The 23,243-nt window shown below is 28.6% G+C and overlaps 2 protein-coding genes and 1 long non-coding RNA gene across 4 annotated transcripts; 1 reads left to right on the top strand and 2 right to left on the bottom strand.

The window, feature by feature from the left end:
* Nucleotides 1–3,793: 3,793 nt before the first annotated feature.
* On the bottom strand, nt 3,794–4,441 carry LOC136088584 (uncharacterized). Its single transcript, XR_010642287.1, has 2 exons — nt 4,251–4,441; nt 3,794–4,114 (listed from the first exon to the last, which is right to left on the bottom strand). It is a non-coding gene; the product is annotated as an uncharacterized LOC136088584 (long non-coding RNA).
* A 3,012-nt stretch (nt 4,442–7,453) lies between these two features.
* LOC136088583 (uncharacterized) lies at nt 7,454–9,802 on the bottom strand. The gene is made up of 4 exons (XM_065812566.1): nt 8,833–9,802; nt 8,457–8,645; nt 7,968–8,258; nt 7,454–7,821 (listed from the first exon to the last, which is right to left on the bottom strand). Exons 1-4 carry the CDS (start codon nt 8,971–8,973, stop codon nt 7,513–7,515), a joined length of 930 nt encoding a protein of 309 aa, XP_065668638.1. The 5' UTR covers nt 8,974–9,802; the 3' UTR covers nt 7,454–7,512.
* Nucleotides 9,803–13,779: 3,977 nt separating this feature from the next.
* Nucleotides 13,780–21,572, top strand: LOC100203982 (4-hydroxyphenylpyruvate dioxygenase-like protein). Of its 2 annotated transcripts, none has more exons than XR_010642286.1 (4): nt 13,780–14,645; nt 18,817–18,968; nt 19,084–19,174; nt 20,962–21,010. XR_010642286.1 is itself a non-coding variant. In XM_065812565.1 (4 exons), the coding sequence occupies exons 1-4, from the start codon at nt 13,883–13,885 to the stop codon at nt 21,119–21,121; spliced, it is 1,182 nt and encodes a 393-aa protein (XP_065668637.1). In that variant the 5' UTR covers nt 13,785–13,882; the 3' UTR covers nt 21,122–21,572. The 2 variants fall into 2 exon arrangements, 1 of the variants encoding a protein (XP_065668637.1); XM_065812565.1 differs by having other exon boundaries at nt 13,785–14,645; nt 19,068–19,174; nt 20,962–21,572.
* The last annotated feature ends 1,671 nt before the right edge of the window (nt 21,573–23,243 follow it).

The following is a 23,243-nucleotide window of genomic DNA, read 5'->3' as shown; positions in this document are numbered from 1 at the left end:
ACTTATTAAAATTTAATTTTAATATTTCAATTTTCCACTTTTAATTAATTTTTTGTTTATTTTGAAATTTTATAACTTTTATAAAGTATTAAGTTAAAGAAAAAATAAAAAATAAAATTAAAATACCGTATCACTTAAACAAAAATGACTCATAACATAAGGAGTGCACTTAGCAAATTAAAACATTATCGAGTTATGTTCCAACCTTTGAGCGTCAATATTTTAATCTTTAGATACCAATAGCAAATGTTTTGAATTTACTGTACGAGTTTCATAATAAGTTATTGAAAAAAAGTGGTGCGAAATTGATGAACTTGTCACAACAGATTTTTTAACAAGAAACGTTTTTTTAGCAACATGAAAATGACTTGAATTATCACATGCATGATACAGGTAAAACTATGTATGAATTAAAACGATTTTAGACCATTTTCATGCAACCGCAGATAGAATAATATAGTTAAAATTTCTTGAATTTCAGTAACGAGAACTTTTAGCTTTCAAATCAAAGAATTGGTGTGGTTTTTAAAGTCATTTTTTCAAGTGCTTTCTTGTTATTTTTCTTTTGTGGAATCGGTCTTCTTGAAATCAAATGGTGCCAGATTCTTAGCAGTTTGCATTGGAAGAACACAATCATTCTCTAACTTCTATTCCTACGTATAGAACCAACGTTTTAAGATTTATTTCATACTTTTTCTTCGTTAATCTGAAGATGAACCACAAAATAAGCAACACAATCTACTGGCGATAGCTTTTCGGACCTTTTTTGGACATCTTTGCAAAATTTTCAACTTTATTATTTTATACTAAATTTAAATTTATCAACAGATTTTAAATTTTGTTCATAAATTTTTATAAACCCTCTTTCTCTATGAATGACCTTTTAAACTTTGCATGGTCATAACTTTGTAGTAGGTGAAGCTAAAGACTAAAGTGTGACATCATCCGATCGCTCTATAAACCTTACTAAAGTTCTTTTCTTTCTGAAGCTCAAAAGCAAAGTTCAGCATTATGATCTCTTTCTACAACTTTCTTTTTTGATTTGCAAACCAGTAGTTTGCTGATTAAAAAAGTACGTTAAAACCATTTAAAATTTATTAGTATAACCATAATTTGTTTCCAAAAAAAAGCAATTAAAAAATCTTTAATAATACCAAGAAATATACAAAATCTAAAATTTTGCAGTGTACTACTTACGTAACTATTCTTCCTTGTAGGTTAATACTACTTACGTAACTATTATTCCCTGTAGGTTAATACAGAACAACTTTCAAAATTTGAATCACTAAGCCTGAATATCTATTTGTAATTATTATTTAATAATTATTCATTATTATCTATAATAATAATTTATTTCATTTTATATTGACGCTTTTAAGTTCAGATTAAAAATTTGTTTTTTCAAATAAAAAAGTTAATGCTCTAGCAACAGTTTTTCCATTAAGCATGTGATTTATCATATCTTTTTAATTTTCATTTACCATATCTTCACAATCACAAATTTTCATATCTTCGCAATTAAGTTGATATGGTTAACTATATCTTCATAATCAACTTGATATGATTTATCATATCTTTATTACCAACATCACAATCGACATTTACCATATCTTTATAATAAACTTTTATCATATCTTCACAATCAACTTGCCTAAAAAAACCCTCTTTCTAGCCATACCCTGTCATAAACTTTGTAATGCTACATAGATAACTTAGTGTAATGAGAAAATTTTTGAGTAGACATTCTTTATTGAGGTTCTAGTCATTTTTAACAACAAGCAGTTCATTTTACAAAGACGGACAAAAAGTAACGTAGGAAGTATTGATTTCATAATTTTAGGCTCCATCAACAATAGCAACATTAAAATACAATTACAATAAACTGTCATTGATTGACTAAAACTAGACTTTATTTACAAATTATTTATCACAATAGTTTGATAAAAAAGCATTTTTTAGGCGACATCAAATAAATTTGTAATGGACTTGTGCTTTAAATGTGTTGAAATTCGAACTCAAATGTGTTATACTTTGAAAAGAGCAACTTAAAGAATATCATATTAAAAATACAAAAACAAAACAAAGCAAAAAAAAAAATAATCATGGAATGTTTTTTTCCGGTTGATATGCCAGACATAATCGACTTTTTATTTCTTATTCTTTTTTGCCATTTATTCTACTAAATGCAGCAGATAACTTAAATAATTTCATTTGTTCAATTTAAACAAATGAACTACAAAGGATTTAGTTCAAAAGACTTATCAAAATATGCTCTAATTTTGAACGGAATAGATGCTATCGTAGAGTTTTAGTGAAAACCAATCACAAGCTGTATGGCACCAAATAAATCGATTAGAAAAATGATTATAAAGAACAAATCTTTACATGATTAAAAGTTATTTAATAAATTCTTAGCACAAAGTGATGTTGTTTAACTTCGCGATTCAAAATTGAAGTTTTGAAATATATGCGCATTCAAAAATTTTTACAACATAGTACTGTATAACAACCATAAGAATATCAATAATACTTTTTTTTTTACCCTTCCATGCAAGATCCGACACTTTTATTTTTTACTACAAATAGAAATACTACCCTCCAGTCTGGTATCCGAAAGTTTTATCAAAAACAATAGGCTCTATAGTTCCTTTATGAAAGTGATAACGGTCAATGACGTACATCAACTCACGCACAACTTAAATAGTTTTTACTGTCATGATACATGGCGCCACTATTAACTTTTTTGAATATTTCTAAAACTATTCATAAAAAACTTCAAAAAAGTACTAACCTAGAAGTAGTATAACTAGAACTCAACTTTAAATTAGCTTTAAAATTAGCTTTAAAACTTTAAATTAGCTTTAAAAATAAAAGAAATTTAAAGTAATAGTTGCTAACTTTAAAAAAAAACGTCGTTAGGGGTTTTCTATATAGTATGTAAAATAAGGGGGAGGGGTAGTCACCCAAAAACGTAAAAATGCGTACAAGGTGGTGGGAAGTCACGGCTGTTTCAAACCGAGCTTAACGGCTTCTTGTTATTTTTTGAAAATATTGACTTAAGGGGTGTTACTAAAACTTCTATAACTTCTAAAATATTAAAGATAATTTTGTTTTGTAAAAAGAATAAAAATACCAATAAAATGTTTCATCTTACGACATTTAATGCATTAGTAAAAAAACTTCTTTAAGTTTAAAAAACGCGACAAATGATGAAGTTGGCTGAATTCAAGTAATTTGATGTTACTTTTTATCAAAAAAAAATCAGAAAAATTTATTTCTGATAGTTATTCTCAAATATACCCATTGTTTGACCATTATAAAAACAAAAAAATCTTACTTAATTGTTTAAGGATAGCTAAAACAGACTTTATTGAGGTCTGAAAGCAAACCGCACTTTTTGCAAAGTTATGAAAAATGTAGTTAAAAGGGGGATTAGCTGTTAAAAGAGTACATTTTTAAACCTAGGAGTTCTTGTTTTAGAAACTTATTTTCCTAAGCCAATAAATTCATTGCATTGCAAAACAAAGCCAGATTTCGATTTTGGAATATTTAGTCAAAACATTTAAAGCTTAAGCATTTATTTTTTTCTGTGCATACAGTTCTAATAATATGGTGTTAAGTTGTTAATAAATAAACACTCACCAAGTCTAATAAAATAATTCATGACCAAATTTGAGTTTAAGTTTTTGAATTAACCTCGCTTTTGGTAGTAGAATTTATTTTATAGCACTTGAATCTATAGTCTCTTCTCTCAGTAAATAAAGTGTTTGAATATACAAATAGCTAATTGAAATCTTTTGAAAATTTGTTTTTATTCCCATTAAAAACTGTTTTATAATCAGTTGGTTTACTGATAGATTCTTTAAGTAGTAAACTATCTTTGTACATCCAATTGATATCAGATTCATACTCATGCTAAACCAGAAAAACAATTGCTCCACTCAAAATTTTGATAACGTTTACAAATTCTTAATTTATTGAACTAAATTTTTACACCAACTTGATATGAGATTTATATTCCATTCTTTAACCAGCGAGGAGATATGTAGAGCAGAGGTACTGCAAAGGTAGAACTAACTTCTGGTGATAAACATCGAATGGATATGTAATATATCTATAAAAAAATGTTACATATAATGAAGGACAATACATTTTTTAAATTAAATACACAAACATACAAGATTATACCCAACCAACATACCAGTTGCTCTGATCACAAGTTAATATATAAAAGCTAGATTTTTATATACATTTGATGCAAGACTAGTATTCCATTCTTTAACCTGAGCGAAGGTATTGCATAGGTATAAATAACTTCTGAAGATAGGAACAGAATGGGCACCTACCTAATATATAAAATCAATATATTAAAAAATAATATTTTAAACTAACATTACACAAATATTAGAACAGAATAAAATTATCTTTTATATAAATTAAAGATCTCATATAATTTATCTTACTTGTAAATAGTTTTTTCTGTTGTTGTTGTTTTTAATTTTTTAAATATTTTAACTAAATTTGATGACCACAAACAAGACAAAGACCTTGTCTTATAGACCTTGTCTATAAAATGAATTTTCGCCACGCTCAGAACACACAACACACTTTCTCACCTTAGAGGCTTGAAGCTTCCTATCAGCTTTGCTGTGCAATTCGAAGCGTTTTAAAACAAGATGCAGCTTCTGCTCCTGATTTCTTACTAAATGCAACTGTCTTAATTCCTTATTTACGCTATTATGCAAACACTCTCCCTCCTCTTCACTTAGCAACCCAATAGTTTTGTGGAATTTTAAAAATAGTGGCACATTAAAAATAAGTTCATGCATTTTTCGTGTGACTTTTATTTGGAAAGCGAGCATGAAACTCAATAGCAAATAAATTTATATATTGATGAAGCTCAGTAATTAGCCTAATAATCATAGTCTCTAATTGAGAACTTAGTGAGTTCACACTTAGTTTTCAGCTTCCAACTTAAATACTTGAATTTTAAATTTTTCTATTTGCTCCATATTTGTTTTATTTTCAGAAGTTAATTGATCAATTTGATTCAGTAGCTCCTGACTGTTATTTAAAGTGAAAAAGTCATCTGCATCTGCTGATTTTTTTTTGGGTGGAGCTTGCGACAGTTGCATTTTAAAAAATTCTTCGTTTTTTATAGCTTTAAAATTTTTTTTATACTTCTTTTTTTGGCGTGTTAACTTTAGGCACATTTTATCAAACTCGTCATTACTAGGCATATCAAAATCAATTGGCAAAAGAAAACTCATAAAACTAAATAAATCACCTCTTATTTTAAAGACTGTTATTAAAATGGAAATGACATTGTTACTGATCTTATCTGTCCTAATTAATCGCTTAACAAAAGGAAAGTTACACCTATCTTCCCAACCATTTTTCCATCCAATATGTTGTTTTAGAATTTCCCTCTCAATTGAATACATTGTTATCAAAATAATATTGACTTATTAATAAATATAATAAAAAACAAATAAAATAATATTAATTAACAAATATATGCACTAGATAAAAGTGGGTTTAACAACTTATCTGATATTAGTTTGATAATCCAAAGAGAAAAATTCCGCGTAACTTTGTTTACTTTTATACTTCAAAAATTGACTCGCCGAAACAGTTGTTTGTAGAATATTCGTTAATAAATAGTTTGGGACGTAACGCATAAAGGTTACGTCATCGCAAAAAAACGTCAACACAAATGTACGCCTAAAACTAACAGGATTAGTTGTAAAACATGACATTTTTGAAAACATATTTCCTAACATAGCTGAAGGCACGTAAAATATTTTTTTTATTTTCATTTGCATAAAAGGTTGAAATTTCATTAACTTACGTCATCCATCAAAAAAGTTACGTTTTGCATTTAAAAACGATCAATTAAAAAATATAAATGCTTTAAAAACATTCTTTTTGTAAAAAATTCTTTAGGATGACGCAGGAATCTGATAGAATGGACATTTAGGGTTAAGTGTTTTAAATTTCAAATATCAAGCACAAAGCTATGTTATGAAATCTTAGTTGGCCCAACTCATGTTTTCCGGAAAATATGCGAAAATTAGAAAAGTGGTTCTAAATTATTAAAAATATTTTGGCCATATTTATTTTTATACCAATTAATGTAAATATTTATTTAACAAAGAAAGATAGATCTTTTATATTTTTTTAATTGCAAGATGAAAGCATTTATATAAAAAAGTTACTATTAATTTAAAGTTTGTGAATTTTTATACTTTTTATGCGGAAATACTTTTTTTTTGATAAACTGGGGATGTTAAGGAGTGGTTCTAGTTTTTATTACTCCGTTCTTTTCTAGAAAAACTTTGATTTTTAAGCTTTCGAACTGAGTTCCACGATCTGTATGAATAGATGATGGTGCACTAAATAACGAAAAGAGGCTGAGAAGGTGTCGTATAACAGTGTCAGCTGATATGTCTTGATAGGGGAATGCAAATGGGTAGCGTGAGTACTCGCCAACCACCACGAGGATGTATTTGCTTGCTGAAGTGGATTGTGAAGGTCCAATAAATTCCATCGATAAGCGTTCCCAAGGTCTTGTTGCCTGAATGAGACGACCTGTGGGTGGTTTGTAAAAACGTGGTTTGAGTTCATTGCAAGTTGTACATTGGTTTGTTAATTGTTTGACTTCTGCGGTGAAGTATGGTAGATTTCTGGTTTTGCAGTAATGTATCATTCTTGTTTCTCCGGGATGGCATAGCTGGGAATGGATACTGTAAAACGCTTTAGTGTTATTTACAGTCAAGCAACATCTTGAAAGGGCATCTGGTACAATGTTTTGGTTCCCCGGCCTGTAAGAAATTGTATAATTAATATCAGCTAATTCTAAACGCTATCGTGTTTATTTTTGATTTTTGATTTTTGTTGCACCCTGTTTATTGAAAAGAAGGGAAATGGATCTTTGGTCGGTTATTATATTAATATATGGTACTGAGTTAATCAGATGCCTCCATCTTCTACACAGTAAATAAAAAAACCGTTATATTTTTAAAAAACATAACGGGAGTTTTCCTCGCACATATCGGTTAATTGCCGTTATGTTTAATACTTAATATGTATGAAAATAACATAACGGTTTTAGCATTATGTTTTTTCATAGCAAAATTGCCTTGGACATAACGGTTACATAACGCCAATTAGCCGTTATGTGAGAGGAAAACTCCCGTTATATAACGCGTATTTTACCGTTATGTTTGAAACCTGATATAACGGGTATATTTATCCGTTATGTTACCCGTTATGTCAAATTATAATTATTTATTTTAAAGTAGGTTTTTTGAAACGCATTAATAGCAGAAACTGCTAAATAAACAAACAAACTAACCTTGAGCATTTTTTATGTTTATAAAAGTTAAATTAAAAAATAAAACAAATTTATGCAGTTTAATTTCCTAATATATTTATTTTAAATTATGTTTCATTATCGTGAAAATTATTTACAAAATAATTGAAGAAATTAACTTATTAACATTTATTAATTCAAAAATACTTCATATTGCTGTGAAAAGATTGCAAAAGAAAAATGCATTTTTTAGATAGTAAAGCCGATTGTCCAAAGCCGCAAATATCTTGCAAACAACCCAGAAGCTGCCCAAAACAAGAAGGATATGTCAAATCTAGCAAATAATAAACGGCCATCAAAACAACCACCATTTCACATGTACTGATCAAGGGCTGAACATCCATCTCGACACCGCTACGACTCCTTACTCCATATTCCGTTTTATTATAGATAACTTGTGGACCATACAAGCTTGGCACTCTTAAGTATTCATGTATTGAATCACACTAAAATATTATAAATACAAAATAAGTAATGTAACCATAAAAAAAAAAAAACTATTATTAATACATTAAATGGATTTGAATCAATGTTAAGTTTATATTTTATAGAACTGGCTTAATACCAAATAAAAAAAACAAATAAAACTTACATCAACTTTCATAAACAACTTATCAGTTGTCTTCTTAGAAATAAGTGATTTCTGGAGCAGCATTAAACTTTCAGTATGGGTTTGCGAATCAGGAGAAATCCAAACCAACATCTTTTGAATCTTAAGAGATGAGTCTTTAAAAATAGGGTACAAACGAATCGCTTCTTCCAGCATTAATCCAGGAGCATATGTAACTCTTTTTGGAAATACACTATAAGTCTTGTTATTAAAAAGATGTCTGTTAAGAATAGACAGTGTTGAAAGCGATGGCTTTTTCTTATTAAATTCATTCTAGGTGAAAGAAAGAGTTATATACATACCTTATTTTATAGCTATTTAATAAAATAAAGTAACGAGCTGACACTTAATATTAATCATAACATTTCTAAATTTTTTGCATCTAAGTTTACCTAATTAGACTATAACTTCTGATATTAGAATTAGAAATCATTTTTATACAAAAATTAATAAACACAGAAAAAATCTTACTATAACATCTTGTAATAGCTGTTCTTTATCTACAACTGATTCGGACAAAATTGGATTTACTGCTTGGTCTCTATTATTGATGGAACTATTTACAACTGAAAAATGAGGAAATCGCTTTACCTTTAAACTACGACATTTACTAAATTGTCTTTGTCGATAATTATTCGGCAACTTTTTGAACAAGAAATCCTAATAGAAAATTAGAAAATTAAATAATATGAATTAAACAATTTATGTATGCAGCAGCAAATTTGAAAATCTGAAGTAAAATATAAAAACGATGGAAAAGGAAAGAGATCAAAAAAGTATATTAAAATAATAAATATTACAAATTTTAATTAAAAAAATATTATAGTATCAAAGACGTGATTCTTACCCATTTATGGCTGTAAGAAGGATATAAAGAAATGCAAGTAGACTTTAACTTCGCAAAAAATATTTTTCGTAACAATATTCTATTTTTTATATTACTATGATTAGGCACATGCGAACAACAAAAAGCTAATAAACAAGACATTAGCTCTCTAGATATCACCTTATCTTCAATAGAAAACTTGCTGCTCAGAAATAGTTTTATGTGAGGTGGAAAAAAATCAATGAGAGTTTGTTTAATTTCACCATCAAAAGGGATTCTGTTAATCTAAAAATTTATTATTAATGTCAATATTAAAAACATAAAAGGAAAATTAAAAAACATTTAGTTTCATCTTGTGAAAATTGACAGAATAAAACATTTACAACTACTAAAGACAATGGTGTACACTGGATTTTTAGATGTTTGAGTTTTGACACTTACAGGCATTGTGCAAACTTTTGTATGTTTATGCTTATATCAAAAAATAATGTTTTGCAAAGAATTGGGGTGATTGGAGCTTCGGAACAAAGAAACCTTAATTTTTGGGCCCATCTGGCCCTTAATGTGGGAGCAACAAGTTTATAAAATTTTTTTTTTTACTATTTTTATCTAAATTTATGTCCATCAACAAATTTCAAATTTCAAAAATAATCACTTATTTTTCAAAACCCCCCTCAATTTGAGGGGGCTGTAAACATTGCAGGGTCATAAAAACTAAACACTAAGAGATTATTGCATGAAACTTGAAATTTGTTGATGAACATGAATTTAGATAAAAATAGTAAAGGAAATATTTTATCAACTCGTTGCTGCCACATTAAGGGCTGGGTGGGCCCAAAAATTAGGGTTTTTTTGTTCCCAAGCTCCAATCACCTTAATTCTTTGCAAAACATTCTTTTTTGACATAAGCATTAACATACAAAAGTTTGGAGTTTGCACAATGCTTGTAAGTGTCAAAACTCAAACATCTAAAATTCCAGTGTATACCACTGAAAGTTGACAAAATAAATAAAACAAATTTGACTAAAGCAACCATATTTATTGCAAATAATATAAAATTTGTATATAATTAGTTTTCTTTCAATGCAACTATATGATAAGGACTGGCAATGCTGGGGGTACAACATAGAAAATATCCCCTTCTTTAAAATAAAATGCTGGCCAAGGAAAAGCTAAGCCTTCAGCTGCAATAGTTTTAAAAGGAACTGTGTCGTCCTCAACAGCAGTAAAAAAAACTCGTAACACATTGTAAGTAAGGCACTGAAGCTGTGAGGTAATGAATGCTGTTTTTTCTCCTTTTACTTGTATTTCTTTAATAATATAAGCAGAAGATTGAAAACCATCATGAAACCATAAAGACGATTCAGGACAATATTTAATACCATTAATCCGGATGCAGGTAATAATATTTTTTTTTAAAGTAACTTGATTTAATTCACAAAGAACTCCATTATTAATTTCTCCAAAAGAATTATAAAAAGATGCAACAGTGTTTAAAACCATACTCTTCATAGCACTATAAGGCATATTTTTGAAGTTAAAATGCCTAATATTTTTTATTACTTGGTGCTTCCTCTCAAAAGCCATACACATGTGGTATCGTAGTGGACCAAATTGTCTGGATTGCTGAGGATAATGAATAAGAAAATGAAGCTTTGGTATAAACTTATCTGGATATAAATTCATAAAAAGAGTATGATGGGCTGCAATTGCTTCTTCTAAAGAGATGAAGTAAGCCTCAGTGGTAACTGGAGAGAGACACATTTGAAGAATATGCAGCAGCTTAATAGTGGCTGCCATAGTGGAGTGCTGTATACAGAACTACACTATGGCAGCCGCTTCTTTTTCAACTATCGCATGTTTCCTTTCGGCATTAGTTAATGTTCTTGAAAAGAAGCTAACGGGCCTGCCATGTTGTAATGATGTTCCTCCGAGTGCTGAGTCGGAGGCATTAGTTTCTATTGTTAATGAAACTTTTAAATTAGGGAAGGCTAGACAAGCTTCTACAAGTTTGTTTTTGAGTATTTTTATTGCTTCTTTGGCATATGGAGTTAAACCCTTTGTTGGAAAATTGTCTCTTGCTTGGGTAAGTGGGAGATTTAATGCTGTGCAATTGTGTATCGACTTAATAAGCAAATAAACCTATCATTCAGTTTAGCTCTTTTAACGAGCTTTGCTCAGGCATATTTATCAGTGCTTCGTATCTTTTTGGGTCTGGCTTTATAGTTACATTTTCAATAATATGACCTAAGAATTCAATGTGAGTTTTTTTAAAGTTACTCTTTTCTTCGTTTATCTCAATGTTGGCGATTTTAGCTGCGTGTAGAAAGTGACTAAGATTTTTATCGTGCTCTTGGGCATCTTTTTCACCAATAATTATATCGTCGAGATAAGCGTATGTGTTTTCAAGTTTATTATCCTGAATGAATTCATCCATTACTCGTGAAAGATTGGTACCGCGTTTGTACATCCAAAGGGTAAACGTTTGAACTCATATAATTTGCCGTTAGCTTCAAATGCGGTTAGTTTGTAATCTTCAGGTCGTATTCTCACTTGATGATACGCCGATTTGAGATCAATTGTGCTAAATATTTTATGGACTGCTATTTTAATATCAAGTCATCGATTCGTGGTTTAGGATATGAATCGAGCGGAGTGTGTAAATTAATTGTATTTGAATAATCGATCACGAGGCGATTTTTATTTCCTGTTGATACTACAAAACATTGAGCTTGGCAAGGGCTGGGGCTTACTTGAATTATATCTTTTTCTAGTGAGCGGTTTATTTCATCTGTTATGACGGAGATATTTTTGGGAATACGTCGTGAGGCTTTTTTTTTTTTTTTAATTTGCAATAAAATATTTGCAATAAAATATTTTTTCTGAAAAATACTACGTGAAGAATAAAAACTCATATATACATCCTCATATGTACACATATACAAACATATATACAAACATACTTACACACACATATATAAACATACTCGCATATATATCAGAAGTTTAGGAGATGCAATTTCATTTGTCGTTTAAAAGAGGAAGTGCTTTTCAAATCTTTTATATTGTTATTTTTTAATTGATTCCATAATGACGGACCTTGGTTAATAATTGAGAATTTTGACACATGTGATTTTACTCTGCTCAATTGATATTTATGGTTGCTGTTTGACCGAAGATTGTATTTTTGTGAAAACGCCAAGGTAAAAATATCAGAAAATACTTTTGGCAGCAAGTTATTCTTATATTTATACATAAATATTAATATTTGAAGCTACTTATTTAAGCTACTGGTTTTATTTTATAAATATCGATTCCAGGTATTAAGGCGTATGTTGAACATTTCATACTTTTTGTTGCTAAACAGAATTTTAGAGGCTCTTTGTTTCCTTTAAAATTGATGGTAATTGAGGAATGACATGTTAACACGTCCGTTCCGATAATTACTGGTGCCACCAAGCTGTACACAACGAGGAATTGTAATGAACCATATAAGATACCTTTAACTTTTAATGTTAAGTTGTCTACAAGTGATACATATGAGGTAGATTGAGTATCGTATGAAAATTTCCATTGTCGAAGAAGTTCTGATGTAATAAAAGTTTTGTCAGACCCAGTATCTAACAGTGCATATGTTAGATTTTTGTTTATGGTGACGTTAATAAGTCTATCAGGTCAGTCAATTGCTGCTATGACCGTAGATATTATTGTGTTATCATCCTTTTCGTTATATTCTTTAACAACTGCTGCTTTGGTGCAAGTTTTGTTTTCTTTCTTAGAAAGACAGACAGTTGCCCAGTGACCCTTTCTATGAAAATGTGTACATGTAGAGTTTCGTGCAGGGCATTTGGTTTCATCGGATTTGGATCATCACCGCACCAAAAACAGGGAGATTTGTTAAGGTTATGACTTGCTGCAAAAGTTGGTAGCGTAGTAGTAGCTGCTATGGTTGTTGCCAAATTAAGGGCATCTTCGGTGGCCAATTCCATCGTAAGAGCTGTTTTATAAAGTGACTCTAGATTGTCAATTGTAGCTTCAAGCAGTCGTTGACGAATAGAAGGTGAGCGAATACCAGCTATAAAAGCATCACATATTAGTAGGTTACTATGTTGATCTGCTGTTAGAGGGTCTGTTGGACATTTTCTGAAAAATTGTTTTAAGTTACTCATAAAGCTTTCAATTGATTCCCCTTCTTTTTGTTTAAAAGAGCGAAGTTTATGGCGCCTCATGATCGCTGTCGATCGTTTTTGATACTTGTTATCAAGAGTTTTGATTGCATCGTCGTATGATGTAACAACCTGAATTATCGTAAAAGCCTTCATTTTACAGTCCTCTGGGATTGTGGCTTTATATAGATAAATTGATAGCATTTTTTTTCAGTATATATAGTATTTCCAGTATATATTTTTTTCCAGTATATATAGTATATAGTGTCGTCGCTCAGTACTTTTTTTGCATATTTTTGCATCCATTCTGATTTATACTTTATATTATATAAATTTATATATTTTATAAAATTGTTGTAAACCATAATAAAATAGTAAAACCATAATAATATTGTTGTAAACCATAATAAAATAGTCTTTCATATATTTTTTGGTTTTTATCAAATATAAGAAAAATGCTATTCAAGAACTACAAACATCTATCGTATATAAATAGCGTTACTAATAACCGTAATATTCAGAAGACGGGAAGTGACGTCATTATTATTACATTATTACTTAAATTATAACATAAATAATGTTATTTAAGTAAAAAAATAGCTTTTCTTATTGTTAACCACTTGAAGCTTAAGTATATTTTAAACAGATTTTCTGATAAAAATAAGCTTTACTTGACCTCATTTTTAATGTTTTGTAAATTTGAGTTCAAATTTAAAATTCTATGTCAGAAAAAATGAATTTTTAAATTAAGTTTTTTTAGAATAAGAAAGATGATTTTTTAAAAGTAACATAAATATATTTTTAACTTTTTTTCTCTTACAATAAGTAAACTTTTATTAGTTTTTTGTTTGTTTTTGTTTGATTTGAGCCAAAAAATAAAACAACAACAACAAAAGAAAGACAAAATGAGAATACATCACCTCAATGTCAGATGTACAGATATTGAAAAATCATGCAAATCTTTTTGTCAATTATACGGTTTTAAAATTTTTGGCTATTGGTTTCCTACTTCTTCTCAAGATGAAATGCGTTTTGTATTAATTCTAAATGGAATTATTATTTGTTTGAGTAAATCTAGTGACATTGATACTGTAGATGATGTTGCATATTGTGTCGAGTCTGTCAAAAAGTCATGTGATATTGTAAAAACTAATGGTGGTCAAGTTCTTGAGCAGCCACATTACTTAGATTGCATTCAACAAAGCAAAGTTACACTTGATAATGGTTCATGCAATTGTTATTCTAGTAAGTGTAAAAATTATATTGAAAAAGCAGTTATTAAATCTCCAATTGGAAATCTTAAACATACCTTGCTGAATACAGACTTTTATGATGGTATTTTTTTGCCTGGCTTTACACAAATTTCTAAAGAAACAAAATCTAATGTTTCTATCGATAGTATTGATCACATTGCCATGGCAGTTGAGTATGGCAATGCTAATAAATATATGACTTGGTATAAAAACTGTTTTAATTTTTCTCGCTTTGTAACAAGTAAACTAGAGAATGATTTTGGATTAGTTATTCAGACCAAAGATAAAGACAGTGGTTTACGTCTACTTACTCTAAATAAACATCCATGTTCAGAGCTTGCTATGCAAAGTTTTGATGTTGAGGCTCATAATGATTCTGTAAAGTTTGTATTTGGAGAATCACTTTCTCAAAATGGTTTGACCTTAAATATATTTTCTAATTTTACTAGTGTGACATAAATAACCTTTATACTACTTTATATTTTATACCTTATGAACTTTAAGATTACAATTTACTTTCTCTTAATTTACTTGAAAAAAGTAAAATTACTTTTATTTGTCAATGTAAATTTTTTTATTTATTTTATTTAACCTTAGCTAAGGTTAAATTAAAGAACTCTGATCAGATAAACTAAGCTTAGTTTAAAACTTAGTTTAAAAATAATGAAATATATGTATATATATATATATATATATATATATATATATATATATATATATATATATATATATATATATATATATATATATATATATATATATATATATATATATATATATATATACTTATATATATATATAAATGTTTGTTTGTTTGATTGACAAGATAAAGTAAAAAATAACTACATAATGTTTAACTACTAAAAGTTTTATGCGTTAGCATTTATCAGGTAAAAACATGTTTTTTTGTTTAAATATTTTTATTTTTATTTTACAAAAGAAATGGGCAAAAACAATTATAAAGCTGTTATTGTTTGCAAGCATGCTTTAATTATTTTTTTGGTTAATCTTGGGTTTCGTAGTTGTCAAGCAAAAACTTGTTTTTGTGATGAATGAAGAAAACGATCGGTAAACCACAAACATATATATATATATGGATATGGAATACTGTATGGAATACTGTTGCCATATCTGGGGCGGATCTTCTAATGATGCCCTTTCTCTTTTAGACAAGGTGCAAAAACGCATTGTAAACATAGTTGGATCTGCTCTTGCAGCCAACCTCCAACCATTATCACATCGTCGTAATGTTGCTTCTCTTTCTCTTTTCTACAAATACTATAATGGGCACTGCTCTAAAGAGCTAGTGTCTCTTGTGCCATCTACTAAAATTCATTCTCGTATTACTTGTCATTCAATTAAGTCTCATCCTTTTTCTGTGACTGTTCCAAAGTGCTCTAAAAACGCTTATTCGTCTAGTTTTTTTTCTCGAATATCAGTTCTTTGGAATTCGCTTCCTTCATCTTGCTTTCCTGATTCATATAATTTGCAATCTTTCAAGTCGTCCGTCAATCGTTATCTTGCTCTACAATCTTCAACTTTTCTCTTTCAGTAACTTCCAACTTAAATTAGTGGCTGCTTGCAGCCTTGTTGGAAGCGAAAATGTTAAAAAAATATATATATATACATATAAATATATATATATATATAAATATATATATATATATAAATATATATATATATATATATATATATATATATATATGTGTATAAATATATATATATATATATATTTATATATATATATATATATATATATATACATATATATATATATATATGTATATTAAATTGTTATTATTAAATTTATTAATACAATGGCTAATCAGAGATTTGGATTCCCAAAATGTACTCTGTAGTTTTTGGGTATCCATATCCCTGATTAAGAATCATTTTGTGACTTCAAAGTATTTTAAAGTCACAAAATAATTCTTTCTTGTATTTGGTATCCAAATGTAGAGAGGCTTAAAAATTACTTTAGGGAAAAAAAATAAGACTTATAGGGCAGAGAAACAATTAGTTTTGAACTTGTAGTCCTTATGTATAATAGCAACAAGGGACTCCAGACCTCCAGGACTCCAGGCTAAAAAACAATAGGTTTAAAGTCATTAAATCTTATGAAATTTTTTTTATTGAAGTCCTTTTTTGTGACTCCTCATCCCTATAACTAATAACATTTCATTGTTCAAAATATTACTATAAAAAATTTTGTGATGCTGTGTTATTTCATTAATTCAATTTAGATTTTAGATTAACCATAAATGTGTCTCAACTAACCATAAATGTGTCTTATTAAACCATAAATGCGTCTTATTTAACCAATTGTTTTAATTTCCTAACAACCCGAATCATTTAGGTGCTTCTGATCATGGTTTGATCTCTCTAAAACTATTATTTCATTCTTCATTCTTCTTCATCATCTGAATTCCCCTATCATCGTACCTCTTACAACTACCTTAAAGCTGACTGGGACTCTTTCCGTGATTTTCTTCGTGATGGCCCTTGGGTAGAAATCTTTCGTCTTCCTGTTGATAAATGTGCTTCCTGCATAACTTCGTGGATTCAGGCTGCCATGGAATCTTTTATTCCCAATTGATGATTCTAGGTCAAGCCTCACTCTTCTCCATGGTTTTCCTCACATTGTGCTGCTACAATTGCCAATCAAAACCATTACTTTCATATCTATCAGCAAAACAATTCTCCAGAGAACAAAGTCTGTTTATTACTGCTAGAAACCATTGCAAAAGGTTTTGTCCAACACCAAAGCCACTTTTCTTAGGTCATGAAATCTTGTATTTCATCACAAAAATTAGGCTCTTGTGACTTCTGGAGAATCTTTAATAGTATCAATAATAAGGGCAAACGTGTTATTCCACCTCTCTTGTATGGTTCAGACTTTGCCACCTCACCTAAAGACAAAGCTGAATTGTTTGCTAAGAACTTTTCATCAATATCATCTCTTGATTCCACTAGTTGCGTTCTACCTGATATAACCGTCAAAAAGCTTGACATTCGTATCACTCCAGCTTCTGTATCTAAAGTAATTTCCTGCTTAGACTCTTCTACAGCTTGTGGCCTGTACAACATACCTGTTATAGTCTTGCAGAAGTGTTCTCCGGAGCTGTCATCAATACTTTCAAAACTATTCAACAAGTGTTTATCAGAGTCTTGTTTTCCAGCCTGCTGGAAAGCAACATCTGTTATCCCTATTTTCAAAAATCCTGTAGAGCCATCTGATTCGTCTAACTACTGTCCCAATAGTCTTCTTCCTATCATAAGCAAGGTTTTTGAATCTTTAATTAACAAACACCTAATCTCTCATCTTGAATCTAATAACTGATTTTCTGATCATTAATATGGATTTTGATGTTCTCATTCTACAGCTGATTTGCTAACAGTAATAACCAATAGGTTTTATCGTGCATTAGATAAAGGTGGAAAGGTTAAGGCCATCACTCTTGATATTTCTAAAGCTTTTGATAAAGTTTGGCAAGGTGGTCTTCTCCATAAGCTTTCTTCTTATGGTGTATCTGTTAATATCTTTAAGATTATTGAATCATTCCTTTCCAATCGTAGTATAAAAGTTGTCCTCAATGGACAGCACTCTTCATATTCTGTAACTTCAGGGGTTCCTCAAGGTTCATTCCTTGGCCCTATACTCTTTTTAATTTACATTAACAATCTTCCATATGTTCTCACATCTAAGTTGGCATTGTTCGCTGATGATAGTATCATCAGCGAACAATGCCAACTTATCAGAAGCCAACACTCTCTGATTGCTTGGAGGGGGCTTTTGAGCTTGAAAAGGATCTCACTTTTACTACAACATGGGACTCACAGAGGCTAGTGAACTTTAATTCAGACAAAACTCAATTTTTTTCAGCCAATTGTTATCGCAATAATTTAGATCTCCCTATATTTATATTAACTCTTACTTCTGATCTTTCTTGGAAACCAAATATCAAATCGATTGCAAAGTTAGCATCTGCTAAGGTTTCATCTCTTTATCGAGCTCATCACTTTCTTACTTTGGATTCTATTCTCTATCTCTATAAATCTCAAATCCGGCCTTGTATGGAATACTGCTGCCATATCTGGGGCAGATCTTCTAATGATGCCCTTTCTCTTTTAGATAAGGTGCAAAAACACATTGTAAACATAATTGGACCTGCTCTTGCAGCCAACCTCCATTATCACATTGTCGTAATGTTACTTCTTTTTCTCTTTTCTACAAATACTATAATGCAAGCAAACATTAATTAAAGTTGGAATTTCTTCCAACTTTAATTAGTGGTTGCTTGCAGCCTTGTTGGAAGCGAAGATGTTTAAAAAAAATTTTTTTATGAAACATTTTGATTAAGTAAAATTTTATTTTATCAACTGCATTTTGTTTTTGAAAATAAATTGTGTTTAAAATATATTATAAAAATACTCACATCAACATAACAGAATAAGATTAAACACTAACATAGCAAAAAAATATGGCGTCAACATTTACATCTATAGAAGTAGATATGTTTGATATTTATATAATAAAATCATGAGTTCAGTTTTCTTGTAAATTTGACTTTTTTTACTTTTTTTAGAATCTGATCAAATTACGCTTTTTTTAAAAAAGCACAAAGGTGAAGGTATTCAACACATTGCATTTCATACTAAATCAATTATTCAGGATTCTCTTACCTGGATAACAAATGGAGTCAGTTTTATCAAACCACCTTATCAATATTATGAAGAAGTAATTTGAATAATTTCATTTGATTATTTATTACCAGTTATTACTCTTATATAAAAAAAAAAGTTATTAAATACTGTATTTATAATATACCATAATTAGATATCATCCACACTAGATATACTGAATAAAAAAGATGATATTGTAGCTCTAAGAGATATTGGAATTTTAATAGATGCTGAACACATTTCTTCTACAGAGCAAAATAGGTTAGTCAAGTTATAAACACATTCATTTATATGATTATTGTGTGTGTGTGCCTGCGTATGTGTGTGTTATTATATATAAATACATATTTACATATATAAATACATATATATAAATATGTATATATATGTATATATATATATGTGTGTGTGTGTGTGTGTGTGTGTGTGTGTGTGTGTGTGTGTGTGTGTGTGTGTGTGTGTGTGTGTGTATATATATATATATATATATATATATAACGGGTGATTACTAAAAATCTGGACAAAACTAAAAATTAAATAACTTTTAATCTAGAAGACCTATTTTATTGTTTTAAAAAGAATAAAATAGCAAATTTATTCTAATTTTAATAAAAACGTTTATCTTAATTCAACAAGATCTTGTCTTCTTATTGTGTCGAGTCTTCTGCTAGTAGACTCTGCCTAGCATTGTACCAGCTCTTTATCGAATTTCTTAAAACAGTAAATTATTCTAGAGCGTAATTGATCCAAATTCTCTGCCTGCCAACCATTTTTGTAAACATCTCCTTTGATACAAGACCAAAAATCCTCAATACAACGACATTCAGGCATATTTGGAGGGTTTTCACTTTTTGATACAAATTTTATACCATTTTCATTCAAAAACTTAACAGCTTTGTTTGAGTAATGGGCACTTGCTAGATCAGGCCAGAATATGAATTTGGTATTTTTTGGAAGCTGTTTGATGTGTGGTAATAGTTTTTTAGTCAAACATTCATCAACATAAATATGCTGGTTAATAGCTGTTCCAGACTGTACAATGTATGGAGTTGATAGGCCAAAAGGCGAAATGACCGCATAAACCAATAATTTTTCTTCAAATTTCTTTTTTTCTTTGGATTTAACATTGTTTGGTGTTAATTCGATGTTACTTGAATAGAAATTATCATTACCATTAATTTGGCTGTTCGAGAGAGTAAAATAAGACTCGTCGTCAAGAACCCAAATAAAATCTTTATAATTTTTATAAAGTTGACCACACAAACGTCGGTTTTTTGCTCTCTGGCTCTCAGTTCGACTTGGAATCTTCATTTGTTTTCTTTTTCTTATTGATGTTTTGGTTTTCAATGTCTTAGAAATAAGTGACTGAGAACATTTGAATTTTTTTGAAGCTATACGCTGAGAAATGCCACATTTATGGCCAAAAAGCTTGGTAAGTTGACTGATGGCGCGCTTAGTTATTATTTTCGACTTTCTACCACTACCAGTTTGCCTTTCAAATGGTTTATCTTCTTCTACATATTTAATAATTCCATATATAGTCGATCTTCATAAGTTTTCTGTTTCAAAATGAGAAACAGTGAATGATTTAGGTTTATCTGAATTTTCTTGATAAAACTGGTACACACGTTTTCTCTGGAGCTCTTCGTTTGACGTCATTTTAAATACTAAATTTAAAATACTTATATAAAAGTTAATATATATTTCAAAAGAAGAATAAATTTGCAACATTTTAAAAATTGTTTGAGAAAATAAGTATTAATTGCATATAGAAAAATGATGTAAGTAATTTTGTCCAGATTTTTAGTAAGCACCTGTTATATATATGTATATATATATATATATATATATATATATATATATATATATATATATATATATATATATATATATATATATATATATACATATATATACATATATGCGTATATATATGTGTGTGTGTGTGTGTATATATATATATATATATATATATATATATATATATATATATATATATATATATATATATATATATATATATATAGAGTAATCTTATGAAATTTTAGATTCCTTTATCAAATTTTTACTCATCCTGTGCTAGATACCAAAACGTTTTTTTTTGAACTTGTATACCGCAATAATGCTAATGGTTTTGGTGCTGGAAATATAAAAGCTCTTTGGAGAGCAATGGATAAATATTTACAAGATGTCAAAGAATTTTTGTGATAGCTAATGAGTCTTTTATGTAAATCTTTTCTATATTAAAATTTTTATATCACAAATTTTTATATCATTTTTATTATTCAAATTCTTATATCACGCTAGACAACTTGAAATCCGTTTTGCTTGCCCTTTCTAGGTTTATTACGTGGATTCTATCGATTCTTTAAAATTAGTTCATTTTTTCATTTTTTTTGTTCATGTTATATGTTTAAACATATAAACATGTTTTATGTTAAAATTAAACATGGTATATATTGAAATTGTTTTTTAAATTTATTTTCTCAAAAAAAGTGAAAAAAGTTTTTACATAGTATTTAAAAAGTATTTTATAAATTTTAGAATATATCTTTAATTTTCCGCATTTCAAAATTTTAATGTCCTTATTTATTCTTCCCTAAAAGTAGCAATGTTTTTATTGTATTTATTGTGTTTTAGAAATACAGTTTTATTAAAATCTCTTGTTTTCATATTTATGTGATTTAAATAAAAACTTTGAAAAAAAAAAGAATAAATTAAAGATTGTTTTTCATCATGAAATAAAAACTAAAGAATATTTTCAGGGCCGTTTCGGACGTTCAGGACGGCCCTGAATTTTTTTATACCAGAAAAAAATAAGTTTATTAAATCATTTTTTTTACTTCCAACAAAGTTTGTTAAGTCTTCTTTACATCAGGATTTTATACTAAAACGTACGATTATTTAAATACGATATACGATATTTTAAATATTAACGAACATAAAAAGAGTATTGTTAAAAAAGCTGTAATACTGTATTTTTGTATGCCGTAATAAGGTGACTGGCCTATGCAAAAATTTGTATTTGTTTTTGTTATTGAGGTTATACTCAATACCGTAAGGTGAGTCTGCTGACGCTTTGTGGCAAGTTGCAAGAATTATAATTATCATTTACTTAACTAAAATCTATAAGTCTTTGTGAATTTCTTGTAAATAGCACCAAGGTTTTTTAGTTGTGTAATCTTTAACATTCATAGTTTCTAGTGAAGGTATACCACTAGAATATGAATTGAATTAATTTTAAATCATTAGTGCTTGATTTCATCATGTTTTAAAAAGGTCATAACTTTTTTGTAATAATGGTTCAAAAAAGTTTTTATGTGTTGTGATAAAAATAAAACAAAAATTTTATATTTGTGAAACAATAGAAAATCAAATGCCTTTATTACGTGATTAAATTAGTATAAAAGTACTAACATCCAGCAAACAATCTACAACGGAATTTCAATGGATATACACAGTAGGCCAGGTGGTGGGCCTAATTAAAAAAAAAAATATCTTCAAAAATAACATTATTATATACCATTTTATAGCTTAAACATTCAGCTTTTATAAATTTATATATTTTTGTATAATTATCATGACCTATGGTTATAAACCAAAGAAAAATTTTCCGAATATTTTCTTTGGTTTGATAACATTTTTTTATGTTACTAATAAACATGGAATAGATGTTAATTTTAAAACCTCTCTTTTTATTGCAAAATTTAATAAAATCAAATCTTTCAAAAGAGGTATTACAACACTATCTTGCATGTAAGTTATGTCAAATAAAGTGATTTTAAATGACATCGTATTTTAAGTACTTTTTTTAGTTAAAATTATATAGTCGAATACTTTTGCGGTCCAATACGGTCAAGTAATTTGAGACTTGAAATACATTTTTCAATATGAATATTATCAACATAAACTTGGTTTATATTGTCCGCCTGGTCTCTAACAATGATTTTTACAAGTTAAATGATATATCCAATTTTATGTGGCGAAAACATTATATGTATTCTATTCTAAATGATTATGTAATAATTGGGTCTCAGCAAATCTAGATAAGTGTTACAAACTTGTTTTAATACTTTTACATCTTAAAATATCTATTTATAAGATTTTGTAAATAAAGTTCATATTGTTATATACTTAAAACATGAAAAAATATTGATATTTATTCATATATAATACAAGAAAAACTAAACTTAGCTAATCCTAATATTTTGGATGCAGTTGTAAATTGCATAAACTTAACTGCAAATAATAACCTGTATAATTTTTAAAGCATCTTTGACAAAGAGATATATGCAAAAAAAATTTGTTTTGAAGAGAATAACAAACAATG

The sequence above is a fragment of the Hydra vulgaris genome, chromosome 12 (genome assembly GCF_038396675.1).
Source record: "Hydra vulgaris chromosome 12, alternate assembly HydraT2T_AEP".
Lineage (NCBI taxonomy): Eukaryota > Metazoa > Cnidaria > Hydrozoa > Anthoathecata > Hydridae > Hydra > Hydra vulgaris.
The sequence above is the reverse complement of the archived record's forward strand: the minus strand, read 5'-3'. Positions and strand labels throughout refer to the sequence as shown.